The 22071-nt window shown below is 37.1% G+C and overlaps 3 protein-coding genes across 4 annotated transcripts in view; 1 reads left to right on the top strand and 2 right to left on the bottom strand.

Moving 5' to 3' along the window:
* Positions 1-7198: 7198 nt before the first annotated feature.
* On the bottom strand, positions 7199-10427 carry LOC126915888 (asparagine-rich protein-like). Its single transcript, XM_050721023.1, has 3 exons — positions 10234-10427; positions 8301-9519; positions 7199-8208 (listed from the first exon to the last, which is right to left on the bottom strand). Exons 1-3 carry the CDS (start codon positions 10270-10272, stop codon positions 7724-7726), a joined length of 1743 nt encoding a protein of 580 aa, XP_050576980.1. The 5' UTR covers positions 10273-10427; the 3' UTR covers positions 7199-7723.
* Positions 10428-12981: 2554 nt separating this feature from the next.
* Positions 12982-18609, top strand: LOC126915886 (glutamine-rich protein 2-like). Of its 2 annotated transcripts, XM_050721015.1 has the most exons (12): positions 12982-13129; positions 13549-13715; positions 13819-13980; positions 14302-14689; positions 15321-15718; positions 15889-15993; positions 16067-16332; positions 16471-16719; positions 17303-17537; positions 17602-17668; positions 17948-18003; positions 18072-18609. In XM_050721015.1, the coding sequence occupies exons 1-12, from the start codon at positions 12997-12999 to the stop codon at positions 18201-18203; spliced, it is 2358 nt and encodes a 785-aa protein (XP_050576972.1). In that variant the 5' UTR covers positions 12982-12996; the 3' UTR covers positions 18204-18609. The 2 variants fall into 2 exon arrangements, with proteins under 2 accessions (XP_050576972.1, XP_050576973.1); XM_050721016.1 differs by lacking the exons at positions 12982-13129; positions 13549-13715 and having other exon boundaries at positions 13861-13969.
* LOC126915883 (uncharacterized) overlaps positions 18490-22071 on the bottom strand; it is a 244432-nt gene continuing 240850 nt past the window's right edge. The window contains exon 9 of the mRNA XM_050721009.1: positions 18490-21794. Within this exon, the coding sequence (XP_050576966.1) occupies positions 21605-21794 (190 nt within the window). The 3' untranslated portion in view covers positions 18490-21604. The remainder of the gene's footprint in view (positions 21795-22071) is intronic.

The raw sequence follows: 22071 nt of genomic DNA, 5'->3' as shown, positions 1-22071 counted from the left end.
TAAACCAGAACAACGAGCATAAACGTTGCAACGGGAGATAGGAACTGAGCGTTTCGCACGGAACACGGGTTATTTCAGACTAGTTCGCAAGAACGAAAGTTCATAGTGCAAGAGTTATAATTGCAAATAATGAAATATTTCGTTGAAGTTGTATCTGTGTGTCTTCGTGCATTCACATACACAAGAAAAAGGGAGCGTAGTGCTGGCGACGAGGAGAAACTTATTCTCGTCGTTCAAACTTTCTCGTCTCTAATTACCAAAACAGCCGCGTTCGTTTTGGATCTAATTCGCGGATGATAACTTGCTTGACGCGAATTAAAAGCAGAGACACAAGGAAAATGCGTTGACGCACACCTGAGCTCTTTTCGTTCGTTGGTTCTTTCGTGCACCAATTATCTAGTGAATATCGAAACGATGAGGTAGACAGCGAGATAGGAAAGACAGGGATGAACGAGTACGTTTCCACTGGTTCGATAAAAAGACGCTTTCAATATATCCAGCAAAAGGAATTACAAAAATTCGGATATTAGTTCGGTGCAGATCGATCGTAATCGTGTGTGAGAAACCGTCAGTCCATGGGAACACGATGGAGCAAGATGGGGAACGCGATGGAAAGGAAAAAGCTGCAGGGGTGGCGTAAGCGAGGGTACAGAGGCTCGACTTCTCCTTTGAGATCGTGCCAAAGAACGTTCCATATGAAAATAAACCAAATAAATCGCGTGTTTCAGACGTTCACGTAATAGGAAACGAAATAGGATGTCGATAGATCGAGCTGTTTTTAGTTGTTCTTTCCTTCATCCATCCCCCTCGATCAAACTGTTCACCCTTCTTTCTCTCAACGTTCGTCATCCCTTTCGTTTTCTCTCCTTTTTTCTTCTTTTTTATTTTCCTATGTATGTATGTTTCAATGGAATGTTTCGCGTGTTACCATTTCTCCTTCCCCTTCTTTTCGTCTTCGTCGTCGTCGTCGTGGAGGTCGTTGTGTGCACATTTTGCGTTCCTCCAGCGAAAGAACGAAACTCGCAGTTTCCTCTGATGTACGCGCGTCTTGTTCGACTGGCTGTCGAAGAAAAAGCCAGGTGCGCACCTTTTCCGGAAAGAAATATCCAATCTTCCCCTGTCGGTCAAAGTGCGCCGCAAAAAGGGCCGAAGAATGAAGCGAGGCGTAGCTGCGTTGATGTACGCTGCCAGGCTATCGGAAACGTCTTTACATCAATATCAGATCGACGTTAAGAAGCTTCTAACGCGACCTCCTCCATTGAAAAACTGTGAAAATACCGCAGAGCATTTCCAACGCTTAATTCGTAGATCGAACAGACAATAAATGTTATCTTCGAGTTTCGAGATAATAATTACATGGTATTCTTAATCGAACGAGATTATTGGTTGATTTTAATTTATTAGTATAATGTTCGGAAATGTACTAATTAAAAGTTACCAATTCTATAGTCTACAATTGTATAAAAAATTAAATTTTAAATATTCTTAGATATTCGTAGTTATAAATTTGACCTAAATTCTTTATAGAGAATCCAACGTTTTTCTTTCTCCTTCTTCTTCGTATTACACGAATGAAAACCGTTCGACCATTAATCCTGCATATTCCCTTCGCGAAACACCAGGCTGGTGTACTATTTTCTCGTCGGGTCGGCGTTTCTGCCGAGGTCGTGGCTGGCAGAGGTCGCAATAAAATTGCATGCCCTACTCGCGCAGAGGTCTAAGAAATCGCTCATGTGTCACTGGTGGACGTGTTCCTTGATACCAGCAGATGCTTTTCGGTAGGATTTACAGGGCAACGGTACGTGAAGCGCAAGTACCTCGGGTACCAAGCCGGAAAAGCCTTTGCCGGATACGGGTTCACAGCCGAGACAGACCGTTCGTGGCGCTGTATTTGGTGGTAGGGGGGCAACAGGCAACGATAAAACCAGCACCAGAGGCGTATTGGGCGGGATGTTTTTAAAACTTACTCCTCTGCTCGTCGGCACACCCACACCATTAGGAAGCAGGTTCTGAATCTTCTCCTTCCTTCATTCCTTCTTTTTCTTCTCTCCTTGCCTCTTCTTGTTTACCATCTTTCTTCCGAAGCCGCGCCGCGTTCTACACCTCGCGTTTCCTCGCGAGAGGGCCCCGCAAAAGTCTGAGCACTACGTCTTTCGGCCTCACCCTGACAAGAATACACGTTACGCTTGAACAACTAGCTCTTTCTTCCTTCCCATCTCCCCGACCAACCCTCTATCCCAACCCCTCGCCATTCCCTGTTTCTTTTGCTCGTTCACCGAGGCTTGCTTTCAATGCACAACGCTCAAGATACACCAAGGTTCCAGACGAACACTCCCGCCCCCTTGTCTTCGAGATTTCGGCCCCGAGTTCGGATTTAAATATCTGAAAACGGGAAAGACGGCCTTTCCCGCTGCCTTTAGTCAAGTCTATCCCCTTTCCTTTTTTCACTTTCTCCTTGCCTCCGCTGCTATCGTTTGTTCGCTCAGGTGCACCACGATCGAGAAGCTCTATCCGTCTGTCTTTCTTTCCTCTCCTTCTGGAGCGCGAGCGTCAATTTCCCATCGGACGAGTTGGAAACCTTCACGGTCTTACCGTTAAAAGCCTGGCTCCTTCGCGCTCCACTTTTCCGACCGATTTCTTTTCGTCTTTCATTCCCCTCATTTCCGCTGGAACACCTCGCGCCGTTTACTCGACCATGCTCCCCGTGTGTACACGATGAGCCACACGAGGGAGCAAAATTCCAGGAGTCGTTAGGATGAGGTTCAACGAGATTCAACAAAATACGAGGTGTAATTAAGGAATGGAGATGGTAAACGAGGTAAATGATGCATGCAAATTTTATGATATCGTAGAAGAATCTTACTAGAACGAATATAATCAATCAGCATTAATTTAAGAAGATAATGTGATGTTTGAAAGTGTTGATGGAGGCAAAATTAATAATAAAAACACAGTGTCCACAAAAAATATTTGAAAATATTATTAGCTTTGAAATCAAGCATTCATTTATCGAGTTTTATGTTGTTTCATTGTCATAATATGAAATTTTTTATCTTTGTAATTTATATGGTAGTATTACTAAATAATACGAAATTTAATATATTTGATTAAGTTAGAGATATATCGCTATGATTCTCTGTCCCACAATCATCGTTATACGTACATAAAATAATTTTTAATTGTCGACGCATATGGAATTCAAAGTAAAATACAAAAATTTTAATCGGCTTGGAACGCTGAAAATACCGAGGAAGAATCCAAGTTATTCGATCGAGTAATATTCTGATTATTTTTTAATCGGTCGTTTTTGTAATTTTATTCGACCAACATTTCAATGAACGAACATTAACTTCCCAATCTACATACCTTCCTTCTTTTTTCCCTTTATTGTACTATATTTTTCATAAACCTGAGTTTTAATCAAAACATTTATTAAATTGTTCGGACACCGGTGGAAACATGCAAAATTCGTTAATACTGATGAGCCGGCGAGATAAAAAACGGAACAGCGATCGAAATGGTAGGAAATATTTCGATGGCGCGTACTATACGATCATTGAAATAAACATTGCATAAATGACGCGAAACCGTACGACGGCCGTGAGCACTGCGGGTTATAAAACACTGAACATTCGAAAATTTATAATTTCGCACGTCAGCGTGTCGCGGCACGAAACCACAGACAGAAAAACAGAGGTAAAAAGCGACAGAGAGAAAGAGAGAAAGAAGTACGTCGGGGTAAAAGAGAGGCAGAAAATAATTTTGAGTCGTTGAAACGAAAAAAGAGCTGTTAATTAAGCCAGATCTCAATGAACATGTATTTACCCTGAGCAAACTATATCCCGTATCAATATTAACTTTAAATATTCCATTTTCTCACAAACATAAATATATAGCTGGTTGCAAAATCGTTCGCGTCTCGAACATGAAAAGACCAGTGCCATTTTGAATTTTTCGCAGCGTCGGTTCGCCCGAGGAAGATTTGCCGTTTTAATATAATTTATCCTATTAATTTTATACACGTGCGGACTGTGTCAGTATTCCCAGGAAATATATTTTAACTACGAAAAAGCTAATTTGTGAACGTTAATATATCATTATTATTAGCGTGTGTAGAAAGAAACGCGCCCTCACCGTTTTGTAACGCTTTTCCTTTGCTTTACGCCGTAAACGTAAATAATAATTATTCTAATGGGAATAAACCGTACCTGAAAGGATTGCAACGCTCTTTCGGTATTATTTTCCACGGGATTTCTAGTTTTTAATTCATTTCATTCCATTCGATTCTACGTTTGCGGATATGACGTGTGTTCAAGGTAAACACATATTGGCCAGTGTATGAATAACGCTTGAATATCGTACGAAAAGCAAAGTTTCGTGACTGGAACAAATAATTAAAGTATTATAAAAAGAAAATTTGATCTCGAGGTATTCAAATCACGAAAGATTCTTGAGATAATTTTATACAATTTCACATTTATCGTAAATATAATGAATAGGCTAAATTAATCTAAAATACGATGATCTAAAACTTGTAAGATATTTCAAAAAGTTTTTCCGCATGAAGAGTGAAACATTAACACGACTATTCCTGTTGTTCCCCATAATCGTATTTCCTGTTACAAATGCTTCACGAATGGCCTTTAACAGTAAGAGAAATTTCCGACAAAATGATTGCTAATTAATATTCCCGTTGGCTAAACAACATTCTCAGAAACCAATCGATGCTACTTTCTCTCGGTCGAATCTCGTTAACAATCCCATTAAGAGCGACGTCTCTCGACTGCACGATCATTCTGGCATTCCCCGAATTATATACACGATCGTTAATAGGATCGACGACACGATAATAATAGCGAAACCCTCGCACTCGCGCGATAATACCAATCTCGGTCTCGAGTTCGACGATTTGAGGTGGTTAGAAAACGAAGAACGACGGGGGATGGACTCTCATTTTTTGGACGAGCGTCTTTAATTAAGATCTTCCGTCGAAATTTCCCCGGCGTATTCGGTTTCTGGGGTTCGAACGAAAGCGGCCGCAATTCTCGATAAACCGTGCTGAAAAGAAACTCGTTAAAAGCAATCCAGCAGCGATCGAATCGATCGTTTTGCGCCGTTCGTCTGCACGCGGCTAGAAAGCCCGCGGAAGAATGAGACGAAAGTAAGAGGGTGGTACGAGGAAGAAAAAAGAAACAGGGTAGATTAAAGGAGGACGCTTTTCAAGAAGATAGAAACAGAGGGGATAAGCAAGAAACAGAATATTTGTATTCTGTGTGTGGTTATAGGACGAGTGATCCTTGCTTCAGATAGAACAGGATACAATTATTTGAGACAAATAATTAACGATAAGAAGTTTGTCCTGCAATTCGTCCAATTTAATTGTGAACAATTTTTATGAACATTTGGAAACAGCCTATTTAACTTGTTTTCAGTGGTATGATAAATGTATCCGATAAGTATTTACATCGACAGCTTGACAACGTTAATTTTTTTTTTTTTTAGGACATTATGAGGAGGTTTGACGAATTAATATTAATATTGTCAGTTTTAATGATCATAATTCGATAGCTTGTGCACATTATTTATGCTTTATTCGTAGAAGTTACGTCATCGTTTATTTTATCACATTGTTTTTCATCATATCTCTTCGCTGATTCAAACAACTCTACCGTAAGATTATTGGAATTATTTTCTCGTTTTTCATATTTTTTTTGGTGAAAGTAAAGTACACGGTACTTTCTATTTCAAATGCTATCTCATAATATACATATAACAAGCTCAATTATTCCATGCAAAGTTCAAGACTGAATCCCAAGATGTTGAAGCTCGTGTGACTCTAATACCTCTACCTTATACTATCTTGAAGGTTAACCATTTGCCAGGACAGTCGGGCGAATGATTTAATTAAAAAGCTTGAACGTAATGTACGGAGACATTCTTTGTCTCGATTCACAATTTTCGAGACGTCGAAATCGGCCGACGAAAAAAAAGGGAAAGAAAAAAGAAAGAAAGAACAGAGTGTCCGTCTGGTTGGAGACGATTTCTGTGATCGTCTCGAGTTAGGTAAGAAATGGGCCAACGAGCGTGAAAGGAAACGGAAGAAAATTAACGAAAAACAGAAGGACGGCGAGGAGCAAAGTACCGAGAGCAGAAACGAAATCAGACATCGGGAAGGACGCGGAAAGTTGGGCAGAAATCAGGATGAAAAGAGGAAGGGACAAGTAGTGCGGATCGCGCGCCAGATAGCAGACGTAGAAAGTGAACGTGGCTGGCAGGACGCAAAGGGTAGATAATTAGACAAGAAACACAGACTCGTCCCCTTTCTCTCTCGTCACCTAGAGTTTCTTCCAGCCATTCCGACTTTCTCTTTTCGCTCGAGCCCGTATCCTCCTTAATTAAATATAAGCGCCGGCTTACCTCTGCTTCTCAAACCTTACCGCCTGAGCCCGTCATTTCATCCCCGTTTCTCCACCATTCTCTTCCTACTTCTTCTTCTTCTTTCCTCTTCCTTTCTGTCTTTCTCTCCTGTTCCCAAAAGTACACCGTTAAGCCAACGTTTCTCGTTCGCGAGGTACTCTCGCATACGCGTATGTACTTTCAGCTGTTTGCACAAATTCAGCCCGTGTGCATGAACATGGTCCCGTACACCTCTGCAAACGCGTATACGCGCGCAACGAAGGGTAACACTTAGGGAGGCGTAGAGTACACGCGTGCACATACACGTGCGAGTACATACGTGTACATACGTATGTATGTATATATATACGTATGTGAGATATACACAACGCGGTTCTATCGCCACGCAATTATGAGAGGAACCGAGCACGTTTGCGTAGGTCACACGTGGGACAGAGAGGTTCACCCGCCCTTCTCTCTCGCCTGGGCGACTAATACGCGAGACTGATGCGATGCTTGGCGATACGGCCGTGGGACAAGGAAGGGTTATAATCGTTTTAAACGATCGCGCCAGGCCTGATTAAGGATCGTCGATCCTCTTAGCGGTGCCGCCGATGGTGCGACCCGCGGGCTTACGGTGTTTAGGCGAAATTCCCAAGCCCTACGCTATTTAGTTTGTTTTATTATAAGATGTTTCCAGCCACGACACTGAGGTTCCTGAAAGCACGGTAATAAAGTATGATTTAAGAATTTTATTACCGCGTTTGCTTTACGAAGAATATGGGGAAATCATTGGATTTATTATGTTCAAAGAAGGCGATTTATCGTGTCATCTTGATTTGTATGTATACTCTTCCAGTCTTCTACAGATTTTATAAAATAATTGATTTTGTTAAAATTGTTTGTTTTAAAATCTTTATCACAGAATCATACGATTAATGTAACATTTATTTAGTATGCATATTATCCATTTGTACGTTACACCTCTTAAATGTGTGCTGGTGTGTGTTTTCCAATATATGAAAAACGTATTGATCCCGTACACAGATTGGTAAATATACAATAAGTATATAATGAATATATTATTGTAAAACGAAAAGATGTAAATTTACATTCGGATGTTTATAATGTTTTTTTATTACTTGTAATAACAAACCTTCTATCATTAAAAGGACTTGTAGTGGCGATGCATTTCCCCACACATGTCCCTTAGATTTTTAAATAAAAATGTAAGCTTATCTAGTTAAATTTCTGAAATTATCATACTTAGAATCTTTATTATTCAGTATCATACTTGGACTCACAGACAAGATATCGAAGCATATAATTACGATTTATTGCGCTTCGTAATATCGTCAAATTTTGTAGTTGACTCGGTAGTTACTAATATCTTATACCTACGAGGTGAAAATTTATACTCTTGACTATTACGGCTGATGTTATTTATCTTGAAATTATTGTGAAATGTACTATTGCTATAATTATCTTCAGATAATCTAGAATGAAACCTATTAGATATATTCTTATTCTCTGCGATATTATTCTGCATCTTAAGGTTTAGAGTGTAACCGTTGTTTGATTTACGACCGAAATTAATTGTATTATTCACAAACTTATTAGCAAATGCATTATCACTAGATGTCGTACGTTCTCTATTCCAATTTAAAGTATAAGGCCATCTTTTCTCAAACGAAGATTCATTTTTGTTTTCTTTACTGTGAAGAGGGTGGAAACGGCCTGCTGCTCCGAATCCTGGGAAGTCATTTCTTGTTTCCTGTAGTTGATGCTCCTCTTCCTGTCGACTCAACTTTTCTAAAATAAAATACGATAATTTCATAAAATTAGTCGCTTCTATTTCCGCTCATTCTTAAAAGCAGAAGTTACCAAAATAATTTCTGGATTACCTGTCGACGTCAGAGGTTCCAGAAAACTTTCAATAGATCTCCTGTTACTGTTCAAAGAATCAAATATCCTTCTTAATATTCTCTGATAAGCAGTCCTGTTCCGACCAGCTGCGTTCAAAATATTCGATACCGCAGAGTTCATCAAACTCGTATTCGTCGATCCGTCAGCAGGCACTACGTGTACCAAGTGTTTCTGTCCCATCTGATCAGTACCCAGAATCAACTTTGGTATCGATTGCTTCACCTTGCTCCCATTTTCCCTCGATCTGACATCCTTCGAAGATCCACTCACATTTTCCTTTAATGCAACATCCTTCGAGGATTCGCTCAAATTTTCCTTCGATTCAACATCCTTCGAAGATCCGTTCAAATTTTCTTTCTCCCTAGTAACCTTCAACTCTGGACGTTGTCTTTTGACATTTCTCAAATCATTCCTCTTCTCGCCATTTATTTCTGCGTCATCCTTTTTCGGCATCGCGCTTGTGCTCTCCAAAGTCTCTTCAACATCACTTTCATTACGTTTCTTAGAAACAATATCGTCAGTCGAGTTTCCAACAATACGTTTCTGAGGCAACGAATTCTTGTCTACGTACGACCAAAAGTTTCCAGGTTTCCTCTGACCGGAAAAATCGTTTTCAACGGCGATGTAAGCAGTGCCGTCGCTATGATAGCTATGCTTTTCGTTCATGTAGATATCCTGCTCGCCTTCTGACGTCACGTAGACGTACGTTTGCGGCCACAGGCTCCTCGTGTGGTAGCTACCGTCTACCTGCGGTAAGATCGTCAGCTGAAGATCGTGTCTTGCGGCGCCGTGTGAAGAGGTTCTCTTGATTCTCCGCAGCACCCACTTGACCGTAGGGTGCGTGTGGTCGATACACACGCCGCATTCGACGCATCCTTGTTGACAGAACAGCCAGAGGCCACTCGGTAGTTGGTAAACGTCGCCACGCGACAACACGACGTTGGCCGCGTCGTTCGAGACGATGGGAAACGGGCCGCCGTAAAATGGCGCCTCCAACAGACGTCTGTACAGCTGGTGATTTCCTGATGGCGGTGGCGAGATCGTCTTGAACACGAACTCTCGGAGAATATGCTCCCAGTAGGATGGCGTGTTAAATGATTGACTTGATGCAGAGGCGTGACGCTTTCCGGAATGATGTTTCGACTGCTCTGGATTTTGTTTTGACGGTGTCTGAATGGCCGCGAAGATTAGCGAGAGCTGTGCGAAAAATTATAGATATTAAGGATAGTTGATTCGTAGATGATAAATTCTCGAAGATATGCAACTTTGATAGAGCAAATATCTAGTTTGAGGTTTGGATGGAATATGTAGAAGAATTGGATATCTTTTGCACGAGGTATTTAGCAGAAAGGAATATTTTTTCCATGTGATTGTGTTTGCAAGCGTCATTTTTCGGAACAGAAATATTTGCAGGGATCGAGTATTTTTCATAAAGTGTTTGGGAAAGTTGGATATTTTATTGGAATGTAGTATTCGCGCAGAATTAATATTTTTATACTACATTTTGTATTTATAAGAATTATTTTTTGAGAATGCAGTTTTTGGGAAGATTCAGTACTTTTTTTAAGGAAAAGTACTTGAGAGAATTGGATGTATCTCAGAGATGAAATAATTGGAAAAACTGCGAAACTTCGTGGTTTGTAAGTTTCGGAATACTACGGAAGTTTCGTATAAATAGGAAAAAGAATCGCACGTGGTTAGCAGAAAATGTAAAGTAGAACGAATAATGATAAAATTGATAAAGAAGTAAGAATTTATAGGAAGAACTCAGAGTACTTCAAATATAACGGCTATCGTTAATCAAAAAGAGTGAAACCTAATATCCTTGTAGTTGAAATGTTCGCAATATCATTCCCAGAAAGAGTATTTCACACAAGAAAAATATCAATTGAATTATTGATTTTTACTCACCATCACCATTGAGACAAGGTTCCACTTTGTCGGATTCATGTTTCCCTCCCTCTAATCACGCTGACACTGGAAACGGAGCAAAAAGTGTAAAGTTAAAGAGAATTCATGATGCACAAGGGTCTGTGTAACGTGTCCAGCACCTGGTGAACGACTGAATCATACAGAAATCATGACCAGTTCCTGATATTGAACATATGTTGGAGATTCTACTATGGATACCGAGCTACTGTCTAAGAAAACCGAGATTATCTTCGGTTAAACATTCGATCCGCTGATCGAACAATATTATTCAAACATACCGGTCAGGTCAGATTTATCGCGTGTAACTTACGGATACGATGTGTCGAATATATTTAAAAGATTATATTTGTCAAAGACTATACTCGTCAAACAGTCGACATTATTTTATTCGATGATATAAATATAAATGTAAAATAAATCAATTCCTTCTTAATGATAGAGGCAATAAGTTCTTCTGAATGTAAAAATGAATATTTATTGTTTACGAGTGTTTAGTTCAAAATACAAATGATATATTTGCGAAAGAATGAAATAAAAGAGGAGAAAGGATATCAAGGAAGGTCACTTATTCTTCTGAAAAATCAAACTTTTATTACTTTACTACCGAACGTGATATTGTTTTCGTCTTATTAATATCTCGATGAATTGTTCTCGTTCCACATAAATTTTCATTTTCAATTATTTTATACAATAAATATAAATTTAGTAGCTTGAAAAGAACGACATAATAGAGATTATAATGCTTGTTATAGCCATGATATAAACTTCGATTAATGTCGAAAGTTCTCGAAAGTTCCATAGAACAGCATACTACCGATAAAACAGAATTAATCGTTTTCCGTATCGGCGATATAAATAGTGGCGATCGATGCACGCGTTGACCATATCGGATAGGTATTGCAAACGATCGACAATGTCATACGGTATGTCAGGTAAAATATGTACGTCGCGAACTAATCTGCGTTTTGATCGTGAATTTGTTTCTATTCCGCGATAGGGAACCACCTGTCACGTACGGTCAGATAAACGGTTTTACTATGCAAAGAATGGAACACGATGAATTATTGTTTCATTAATACGACACGCTGGTAACGCAACACATGACAGAAGTTATTGTGAACAGACGCGTTAATATTAAAAGCGAATGGTTGTTGCATTTTTCACGGTGACAAACGTTTCTTTGTTTTGGCTTTCTAGCACACCAGGCGTTCCACTTTTTCGATGATGAATCGTATGGCCGGTACTTCAGGAAATTTTTAATACGAGAATAAATATTCTATGTATGTAATCGATATTATAAGAAATACCAGAAAATAAAGTAACTAAAAGTCAAAGGAACTTTTTATTGTTTAATCTTAACGACTAAATCTTATGAAATATTTATTCGTCGTTGTTGGTGTAACAAATTTTATGAAGTATTTTGAGAATTCTACCTAATCTAAAGAATGTTATCTAATATAGGAAACTGTTTATAAACCGTAGCTTAAAATTTCTTTAATTTTTATTAAAATTTATTTTGTCGACGTTTCAGGCTAGAGTTTCAATTAAGGGGGATTTTATAGTGGTTGCAAATTTTCGAATTTAAAATAAGAGGTGGAAATTTCGATTATAAGAGGGCGATACTTGTCGATAATACCCGTGGCGCTATCTTTAGTTCGTTTACGGAAGCTAAGGGTTGAAAGTATAAAGTCTCGAATATCTGTGATTTAACAAAGGTAAATGTGTCTACGTTAGTGTTTTATACGTTACGCAAATTTATAAATTCGATATAATTATTAACATTACTATACTAAATAGTTTAAGATAAGATACGCATTTTTATTCCGCAGTTCAAAGATTTGCATTTTTCTTTACCATTTCAGTATCCCTTCGATCGTTACCGATTCATCATCAAATTATGTCACAGTTGCAAACGAAAGTAATTTCGGTGAAAGTAATGCGAAATAAATTTCCAACTCTTTTTCTAGATTGATTGAGGAATGGATTTAAAGAAAAAAATGAAAGAATTTGATGAAAAGGAAATAAAAAAGAAGAGTAAAAATAGAGGGTTCTTAATATCTATCTTTGTCAAATTTCAGAGTTGCAACAGTGAATTGACGTCTATTTAATTACAACTATTTAATTACAATTCGTATCTCATCTGTGTTCATGATATTACGGTCGAATAAAAGAATATCGATGACTTGCCAAAATGATATGTCCGCCTGACATTCAAGATACAGAATTGCAAGAAAGGTTACCGTAAAATCAGAAGTTCTTATTATTATGTTTTTTTTTAAATAAACACTTTGGAAAATTGTTGAAGTGAAGGAGAATGTCGGCAAAAGTCGCGAAATCGCTTACGTCACCTTCTGCCGCTAAGGAAGTGGACAGTCTGCAGGTTTCTTTACCGCAAATGTTGGATCTTGCATTGGGAACTCCGGAAGTAAGAAGAATTTATCTTCGATCTTTCACACAAATAGAAAATGATAATCCATGAAATACGTCGTTTTACGTTCGCGTCTAGGTAGGAGCGGTAAATTTAAATATCCTCCACAACTTCCTTCATATTTTACTGCATCGGATAAATTTAGGATCGACCAAGGTTGAGTATCGTGGTGACGATGCTAATCGAATCAAGGTAAAATACTGTGTGTATTGTATATGATGGTTTTGCTTAATTTTTGGAAAATATAATAAAGCTATAAATAGTGAAATTGAATAAAATGCAACAAAAGATTAAATAATATGTATTTATAGACGATGGTAAGTTCCCTAAAAGCAGGTCCCTCGCTTTACCTTCAAGAGTACAATATTATCGATGATTCCAGTGACGTGAAGCAACGAGTTCGTAGTACCGACGCTATAAGTGTAAAAGTGGATGTAGTCAGTGATGGTAAGAAGATATTCTGATAATTGTAAGCGATGCACTAGTTTTGATATTGTTATTTTTATATTAAATTAATGAAACAATTGTACATGCTTTCGTTATCGTAATAATTTCATACTTTTCGTTATAAAATCCGAGGCGAGGGAAAGACCTGCGAGCGTTCCAGTTACAAAACGCGAAAAGTTTGAAAGCGAGCTAGGTATCTATCTAAGAAAATAATGTTTTATAACAAAATAATATTTCTATAATACACGCAAAATAAGATAGATATTAGAAGAACGTGGTTATATCAGTGAAACCCCAAGCAAATCTGCACAAGAATGCAAGGAAGAGAATATTAAAAAATTACCAAATTCAATTCAGTATTTTAAGGTTATTTAAAAAATTCAGCTATTGTGAATTAATGCTAATAACGAATTACGTAGCCAAAGATGGAGCATCCCAACGCGCGGTAGATTTAAAAGAGACAACAGGTGTCAGAAAACAAGTTGGTCCTGGGAAAGAAGGCAAATGCGAAACTGTTATCTTTGTAGAACCGATTGTTGATGGTGCAACCCCTACAGCTTTAGGTTTCAAACGGCTCGAAAAAAATGTAAGAAAAATTTATCTTCTACTTACCATATCACTCCATATGTTTGGTGTAAATATTAGGTGTAAAATTATACGATAACATTCTAATTAAAATATTTGTATAGGTTAACGAACTTCAACAACGGTTTCAAGCATTGGAAGAGTTAGCAACGACTCCAGAGCTTATCGAACGACTGAAAGGTAAAATCACCGATCCTCTGACCGACGTTTGGCAAATTATCAGCATTACCAAAAGATTGGACGCCAGTGAACAAGGTATTGATAAGGTATAACTTGATTCCTTTAATTGTTATTTAATCTGACAATGTGGAAACTTATCGATATCTCAGTTGTCTATTATTTAGCCGTAAATTACTGCGTGCATACTCGTAATTTAATAGTATTTAGAAACACATAAAAGACACAAAGCAGAGATGTCATAAACAATGCAATAATGATTAATAATTTGTATTTTGGTAATATAGATCTTTCAATTTAAATAAAACTATTTAGTTCTATATATATATATATATATATATATTATATATATTATAATCTACTTAACTTTCGATGTAACTGTAAAACTACAGAAAATACTCTGCTTCCAGTTGACAAAAATGGTACAAGATGTGATGAAGGGTGACACAACACTCGCAACGGAAGACACGTCGAAGCTCGAAGAAAGACTAGTGAATTTAGAAAACGCTTTAAACAATTTGGATCACGTCGTTCAGAATTTACAATTAATCTCTGACGATAGAGAGGTTGAGGCGATAAAAAACCCTGTAGTTGCTGGAACGACCGGGGAAGAAGAGGAAGAAGCTCAGCTTGTACAGGAAGAAAAGCAGCCCGTTAGACGAATTACATTAAGCGAAATTCTAGGCGAAATAGACATAAGAAAAATGCACCAGGACGTGGGTAACTTGCAAATGGAAGTTAGCCAAATGAAAAATCAACTGAAAGATTTGAACGAAAAGATTGACAAAACAAAAACTGGTAATGAATCATAAGTATTGTAATTAAATAATTAGTTATAGGGAATCGATGAATCTTATCAATACTTACTATTTCTTATATTTTAACTGTCTCTGTTGAAGTATTCTTTGATATATTTACAGTCATATTCTTTAATAATTTCTTACCTATTTTTATTTTTAATCTAAACTTGGCTTAATTTAAGCCTAAGATCGAAAATTTGCAATCATTACACTATCCAAAGTGCACTATGATTGTTGAAATTTCTGTGATATTCTAATCTATGTTTATTAACTTACTTTACAATTACATTCGATATGTGAAAAGAAGAGAAAATATTTTTAAGAATTTAAGGAACATTTCTTTTAAAACATTCTGAGAATGAAAGAATTATTAGAATGATCAATTTAATTAAGGTATCTAAAAAAACTTATTCTGCAATTATTAGCAGTAATAAATGGAACAAAAACTTGATAAATATTAGATCTAATACATGAACGTCCACTAATATTGAATCATTGAAAGTCATCATTTTCAGTTTCCAATAAAATTCCACCTTACAAGCTTTTAATAATCGATATTTGATATTTAAAGTTATATATCAATTAATTTCTCAGAGATAAATTATCGATTTTTATACACGTCCATGTAGAACTGACCAAAGAGATAGAAGCAAAACAACTGACTACGCAAAGGGACAGAAATCCGGTCGAAAGAACACAGAAGGAGGAAACAGAGGAAACGATGAAGGAAATAACAACACCACGTAAAGACACACCTCCAGAACCACGCACTCAGGTTGAAGATCCGAAGGAAATGATAGATTCAGAAGAATTGAAAGACATGAAAAAACGAATTTCAAAATTAGAAAAGGACGTGATTACCATATCTGATAAAGTGGACAAAGTACAAGTGTCTGGTGTTGCAGGCGCCACTAATATCGACAATTTAGTCTCTAAATATAACGAGGTTCAAGCTGAAATGGAGAAATTGAATCAAACCGCGGATCGTCTGATCGATGATCGTGAAACTCGCGAAATGCATCTTAATGTTAGTATATTATTCATTGTATTTATATTCATCGTTACATTCATTCTATATCGTTCAATATATAATTAATCTCCCTCTTTATCTGATTCAGTTAATATTTCTTCTCCTTGTTGTTTTATTATTTTCCCATTTCGTCATTCTATGCACATATTGTTCTACTCCTCATTTAGGCGCTATTAGAACAAGTGGAACTTTTGAAAACCATTAAAGCCGATAGAGAAGATCTCGAAGAAGCTCTTGCCGATAAAGCTGATGCTCAGGCGATACATAGAAAGGTCTGCACATGTATATTTACCAAAAAATCAGACGAAAATAAATAGCAATCTTTCTGTGGTATTTATTCCTCAGGTTTCTTACGATCAATTCGATGCAGCTTGCGATGATCTCGCACACGGCCTCGAAGACGCGATCAATAAATTGGGACAGCAAGAAGAGATTTGGCAACAAGCTCTGGATGAAGTGCAAAAGGAGATCGAGGGAAAAGTTGATAAAATGGAAATTTCTCCGCTGAAGGATTTCGTGAATCATCGACTGAAATCTCTTCAAGATAAATTGAAGAGGGTGGCGGAAGCGAGACAAGATATCGAAGCTGCCGGAACCAAAAAGATGCTTAGGTAAAGTTACAGCAATCCTTCAACATTATATGTATATTTATATTATTCTAAATTTTGTATCTCAAGTAATTGAGTTCATCGCGCAATATCCAATGATAATTAGATAGACACTCGATGAAATTTTGTGTGTGTTATTAGGGACGTTCAATGCATATCCTGCGACAAGGATGTGGTCATGAGAATGGATCCTCCCCATAAATTTAAAGTTGAAACATTACCATGCACCACAAGCATGAAGCCGTATCTGACCTATGAATTGGATCAGGTTAGAAAACAACACAGAAGGTTACCTCATAGTAGAAATATGATTCAATTTGAAGCAGCCATGCAGGAAGAGGCAAAGAAGCAGAAGAGCGCAAGAGCGGACACGCTTGTAAAGACTCCTAGGTACGTAATTAATATTGAAATGTACATCTTGTTTTTAAAGATTCAGAACAACATATTCGCTTTGGAATTCTAAGCAAATTTAAAAGAAATGTTTAAATATAAAAAATTATACTTTTTAATCTCAGTACCGCTAAACGAGTTAAATTATCCTTTTTGTTAATTTATAAATTGTCTTCGATTTTTGCTAAGTTAATAACGTCGGGAGAATAAATGCAATGATTCACTATTATTAGATATTGACATGTTAACCAAGTCAGTTTTTTTTATTAGAAACTTACATAATTATAAACTTGAGGATTAGTAGGGACAAACTAATTTCTATTGGATCGATCTTAATCCTTGTAAGTAATTACTTATTTTCAATAAAAATAACACAAAGGATAAAAGGATGAAGAATCCATAAACTTAAAAATTACATTTAAGTAATTGGAAATTCAAATGACGAATTAATATATTCTGTTCGATTAACGAGTTGAGCTTAGAAATTTTTTAAATAAATGAACTTTATTTATCTTATTAAATAATTATATGTTTCTAGCTAAAAAAGGACTAATTTTATTCGAGACATATGTTTAAATATTAGAGATCATCTGTGCAATCGATACTGCGGTGGAAGTCACACGATTACCACTCCTCAGCAAAGAGTAATGCGAGTGGGCCATTTCCTCACTGAGTGGGGACCGGAAATAATTCAGCTGACGGAAGGGATGATAAAGGGAACGGACGGTAAGATGTATAAAGGCCGGCGAATGCCAGATAAAATCGATGTTTGCGGACCTGCATACTGCGACGAGCGTGGCGACGAACTTCGATCATCGGTAATTATTCGTTCTTTCCACGTATTTTTCAGCTTCGAAATTAACAAAGGTAATTGTATTTCAGGATAGACAATCGATAACTACTACACCATCCTTGCGAAAGCCTGACAAGCAAAGTTCCACTGTTTCAAGTACGTTAAACATGAACCAAATTTTTCTTGCTCTTTGCAATTACCTAAATACATATCATTTAATTATACAAAAATAATGTTTGGAATTTTCTATGCTTCTATCTAAGATTCAGGGTATAATTTCCTATTGTTTATTTTTATTTTTATTTCATTATGAATTTTTGTAATAACGAGACAAACCAAAAATTGAAGCGTACAATTTACATTACAAAATCGCACGTCTGAAAGATTATATTACTTTGACTATTTTATAGAAACTTATTAGTACAATTTTAACAGGAAGACGATCGTCGAGGAGACAATCTCGAGAAATAACTAAGGAAGTAATAGAAGAGGTAAATAAGTCGAAAAAGTTAAAAACAGAATTGAAATGGTACGTAAATTGTTTATGTTCTATTCGTAGTTCGCAGAGACACCGAGAACAGAGACAGAAGATCAATCTGATAGATCTGCCAGTGCACCGATGGATACAGTTGAACCTACAGAACATGTTATTCAATACATAGAAGAAGAGGAACTGGGAGAACAAGACTAAATGAGATTCTAATTATTCACTGTAAAGTATTCTAAATATTTTTATGAAGTGCTTGTTCTAAGGTCTTGTATCTAGTTCAGTGAATGATATAATACAATATATTACATACATAGAAATATTATAAAATTAATCTAAAATTCATAATATTTATTTGCAATTTGTTATTATATTTTTATCTACATTATTGAGAATATAAGTTTATTTTGATATCATCTTATTAAAATTACATTACTAAGGATACTTAAGATTAATTGAGGATCGACAGGACAAAGAAAAACGAGGAACGTTATTTTATTAAATGTTTTATTATTAAGAGGGAATTTCGGAGTACACAAGACTATCTAGTGAAGTCGATTTGGAACATCGGTGGTTTGTCATGCTAAAACAAAAATACCGAATCGCACCACGCATCGCGGCGACCACACTAGATCGCTGTTTCGTTTATTGCACATCACACCGTTCGAATACCGTTTACATTAAGAGTGTACACAGCGCTCGAATCGTGTCTATATAATATCGGATTTTGTTTCCTGTTTCCCTTTTCCATTACTTCCGATCTGACATTCGATTGCACCTTCTATAAACGACTATGCGCTAGTGTTTTCTGGTAATAGTAATAGAATATTTATGTATACGTATAATGATGTATACATTGGAGCTAAATGCTACTTCATATAAATTTCAAGGTACAGGAAGTATCTACAAGTTATTATCTACCACATAATTTTTACGACTGCCTGTTCTTACGTCACATTTTTTTTTGTTTTGTTCATTTTGGTGAATGGCGTTTTACTCTACGTTTCTCTAATACCTAACAATAATAAGATTACCATGGATACTCACTATGATCTTACTATTAAATCAACGGTATACACGGAACCATGACAGTAAGATCATTGACTTATAACGACACAATGCAATAAATAGAACGCCAAATAAATATATACGTACAGATAGATTATACTTTTTTCCCATAATCATCCGTTAAGGGCGGGGGACAATATAATGTTCTTAAATATTAACATGGATATGCATTATCGATTACAGTTAATAATACTGGCAGCTTAAAGTACAACGTGTATGCATTACGCTCAACCTAATCAAAAGGATACGGTAGAGAGTGCCAAATACAACGTTGATGAAGTGTCAACTTAACGTGAATAATTCTAAATAAATACGCTATGACTAGTATCACGTTCATGCGTGATTTCCACTGAAATCATAGGAATAGAACGTATCCATCTACAGCCAAACAATATCTACTGAAATTAGTTGAAACTCTACCGACTAAAATCTTTTTATGGCACTTGCCTACGTGTGATGTGGATTCTACGTTTCTTCTAAACGATGACAAATACGTAAAATATTTGGTTACATGCCATTTGGATTAGCCAAATGACCAACAGAAAACTCGCTCACAACCGTTTGCGAATCGAATCCTTACTTCGAAATAATTATTGTAACACCACGGACGTCTCTTCGTGTCGCGCCTAATTACGCATCGTTGCTGATTACCCAATTACAATAGCGACTTAATTAGTTACCATTATCGTTAATCGTTATTACTATTACGCTATCATTATCCATTATCAATAGTATTATTATCGTTATTATAATCGTACGTACGAGAATATTGCACACAGCGACCAACAGACATGGATAAAGGGAACTAAGTAACAGATCACAGGTGAAACTAGGCTATCTCTGTAACAAATTCATATCACATGAAAAAATATGTATCGGTTGCCTTCTCTCACAAAAATCTCCCAAAAATAAGAGACTGTCGGACGGATGACTCGAGTGACGAGCCATCGATTGTTCGGACTGGCTGACCTCGATCATCTTTATTCGCTTCCATCTTTCTCGTCTTCTCTTTTTCACCATACCCTCCTCTATCGGTCAACCCGGACGAAAAAATATTATCATTATCATTATGTTTCACGTCCATTCTCTTCTTCCTTTCTCGGTTTCGATTCGCAGTACATCAACGTAAAGTAACTGCCGATCAATTTACTTATTGTTCCTTATCAACGATAATGTGAGTAACTAAACCCTGACTAAATGATTACACGATTAGCAGTAAACTTTGGCAATTGAACCGCGGCCAGTTTGCGCCACACACGTTAATCGCGTTCGTTTATTTTGTCCTTCCTCTTGCTCCTTCTTCGCACAAACGAAAACGCGACTTAACTCGTTTCTTTGGCTTCCAGCTGCTTCGTAGAGGCCGACGTTGACCAACTACGCGTGTATCTAAATCTAAGTACGTATTACCTCATGCCTCTCTAGATTATCAGCTTGTAGTACGACGATTCTGATCCCATCGATAGTTTCTTACACGAAACTCGTGGCTTCGCAAGCCACAAGCGCAAGGAACAACCATTTTCTAAAGCTCTTACGGTGCTTCCTCGAACTCTGTCTCATTTCTGCCACAGTACGACGATCCACCATTTTAGACCATTAAGATTCTCTACTTCGTCGATATCTTATACATAGTACATGCCACACGCGCTCTTTACACATTGAAATCCTTCTGAAAATCCAGAGTTTTCCTCCTTATAATCTCTCACGAGTCCTTCTCTGCGTTACGCAACCATTTATAAAAGCCGCTTCATCGATCAATCGAGTGAAAGGAATTGATCCATCTCGTGAAAATAAATTACACATATACGTACACACCTCTAACGAAGAGGTAGATTTGCGCGATGCTGTTTGGGGAAGACGAGACATTACACAGATATTGTAAAACATTCGCCATACACCTATTCCATCCGATTCTTCAACGTTCGTTTTCATATAAAAACGCTTTTCCTTTTTAATGTTCGTTACGAAACAACGAAAGCTCGTCGCCAGGTTTGGAATAATATCGTCGAAGCGACGCAATTAATATCTTAGGTCAAGATTAATCCTTTTGTCACGGGTAATAAAGCTACCGAACGATGCGGAAACAAACGTCGACGCGATCGTTAAGGGATTACGTAAACGAATAGGAATAACTTCAAGGTCGCTCATTAAATCTACGGAAACTTTTCACTGATTATAAACTTTGTACTGTGTTATTCCCGTGAATGGTTTCATCTATAACAAGTCGCTATTATTTCATTTCCTCCCTCGATTCACCTCGGAAGCTCGGAAAAAATTGATCAGCCTCAAATTGCGAAAAAGCGAATCGCGGGACTAGAATGGAAATCTTCAGTGGAAGTACCAAGTGCCGTTATATGTGACTCTAGATTTTCCCGTAGATTATCGTTCTCCATGCACAACGTTCATCTTTCATTCGCTCCTCTCTTCTTTCTTATAAATAACTTTCGGAGTACTGTTCAGGTTTTGTGAGTATTCTTTGAAGGTAAAAGGGATATCAAAAATTGTTGGGGAGCGCCTTAAACGGCGCTACGATAGATGCGCTACAAAAGCTGAGCTATGACTGGATGCAGAAGACACATGTGCTCGGCACCGCGTATCGGAAGACGGTTCACGCTAAAATGACGAACCATTTCCGGTATGCTGTCGAATGGTTTACTGAACTGGCCCAGGATGTACGCGTTCAGCTCCTCGTTCTTCTGGATACGCATATGCATGAAACCACGGGCACTTCTGTAATTGTAAATATGTAGTTAAACGTTTAGATTTATTATAACGATAAATAAGCAAATAATGCGTGCATTCAATATTGAATTCAATGCAATTTTCGTTAAATTGAAAGACAGGATAGCTATTATATTTAAAAGAGCGATCTTTAAAATGATATTTACATTTTATGAGATTTCTTTCAATTCTTTGATGTGTTAGAATTTTTAATGTACGAAAAGTAAACTAAACTAGCGTATGAACTGAAAAGACTACGAAGAAGATAGTTTTGTTTTAATTGTAT

This window comes from Bombus affinis, chromosome 4 (assembly GCF_024516045.1).
Source record: "Bombus affinis isolate iyBomAffi1 chromosome 4, iyBomAffi1.2, whole genome shotgun sequence".
Taxonomy (NCBI): domain Eukaryota; kingdom Metazoa; phylum Arthropoda; class Insecta; order Hymenoptera; family Apidae; genus Bombus; species Bombus affinis.
This window is presented reverse-complemented; position numbering and strand designations above follow the sequence as displayed.

What these genes read in the sequence shown, in the direction of transcription:
- LOC126915888 (XM_050721023.1), bottom strand. Translation starts at nt 10,272, where the DNA reads ATGAATCCGACAAAGTGGAACCTTGTCTCAATGGTGATG. An exon ending in ACCTTGTCTCAATGGTGATG is followed by an intron (nt 9,520 to 10,233) that starts GTGAGTAAAAAT and finishes TTTTTCGCACAG; the next exon opens with CTCTCGCTAATCTTCGCGGC. An exon ending in GGAACCTCTGACGTCGACAG is followed by an intron (nt 8,209 to 8,300) that starts GTAATCCAGAAA and finishes ATTTTATTTTAG; the next exon opens with AAAAGTTGAGTCGACAGGAA.
- LOC126915886 (XM_050721015.1), top strand. Translation starts at nt 12,997, where the DNA reads ATGGTAAGTTCCCTAAAAGCAGGTCCCTCGCTTTACCTTCAAGAGTAC. An exon ending in GCGACGAACTTCGATCATCG is followed by an intron (nt 17,538 to 17,601) that starts GTAATTATTCGT and finishes ATTGTATTTCAG; the next exon opens with GATAGACAATCGATAACTAC. An exon ending in CTAAGGAAGTAATAGAAGAG is followed by an intron (nt 18,004 to 18,071) that starts GTAAATAAGTCG and finishes TTCTATTCGTAG; the next exon opens with TTCGCAGAGACACCGAGAAC.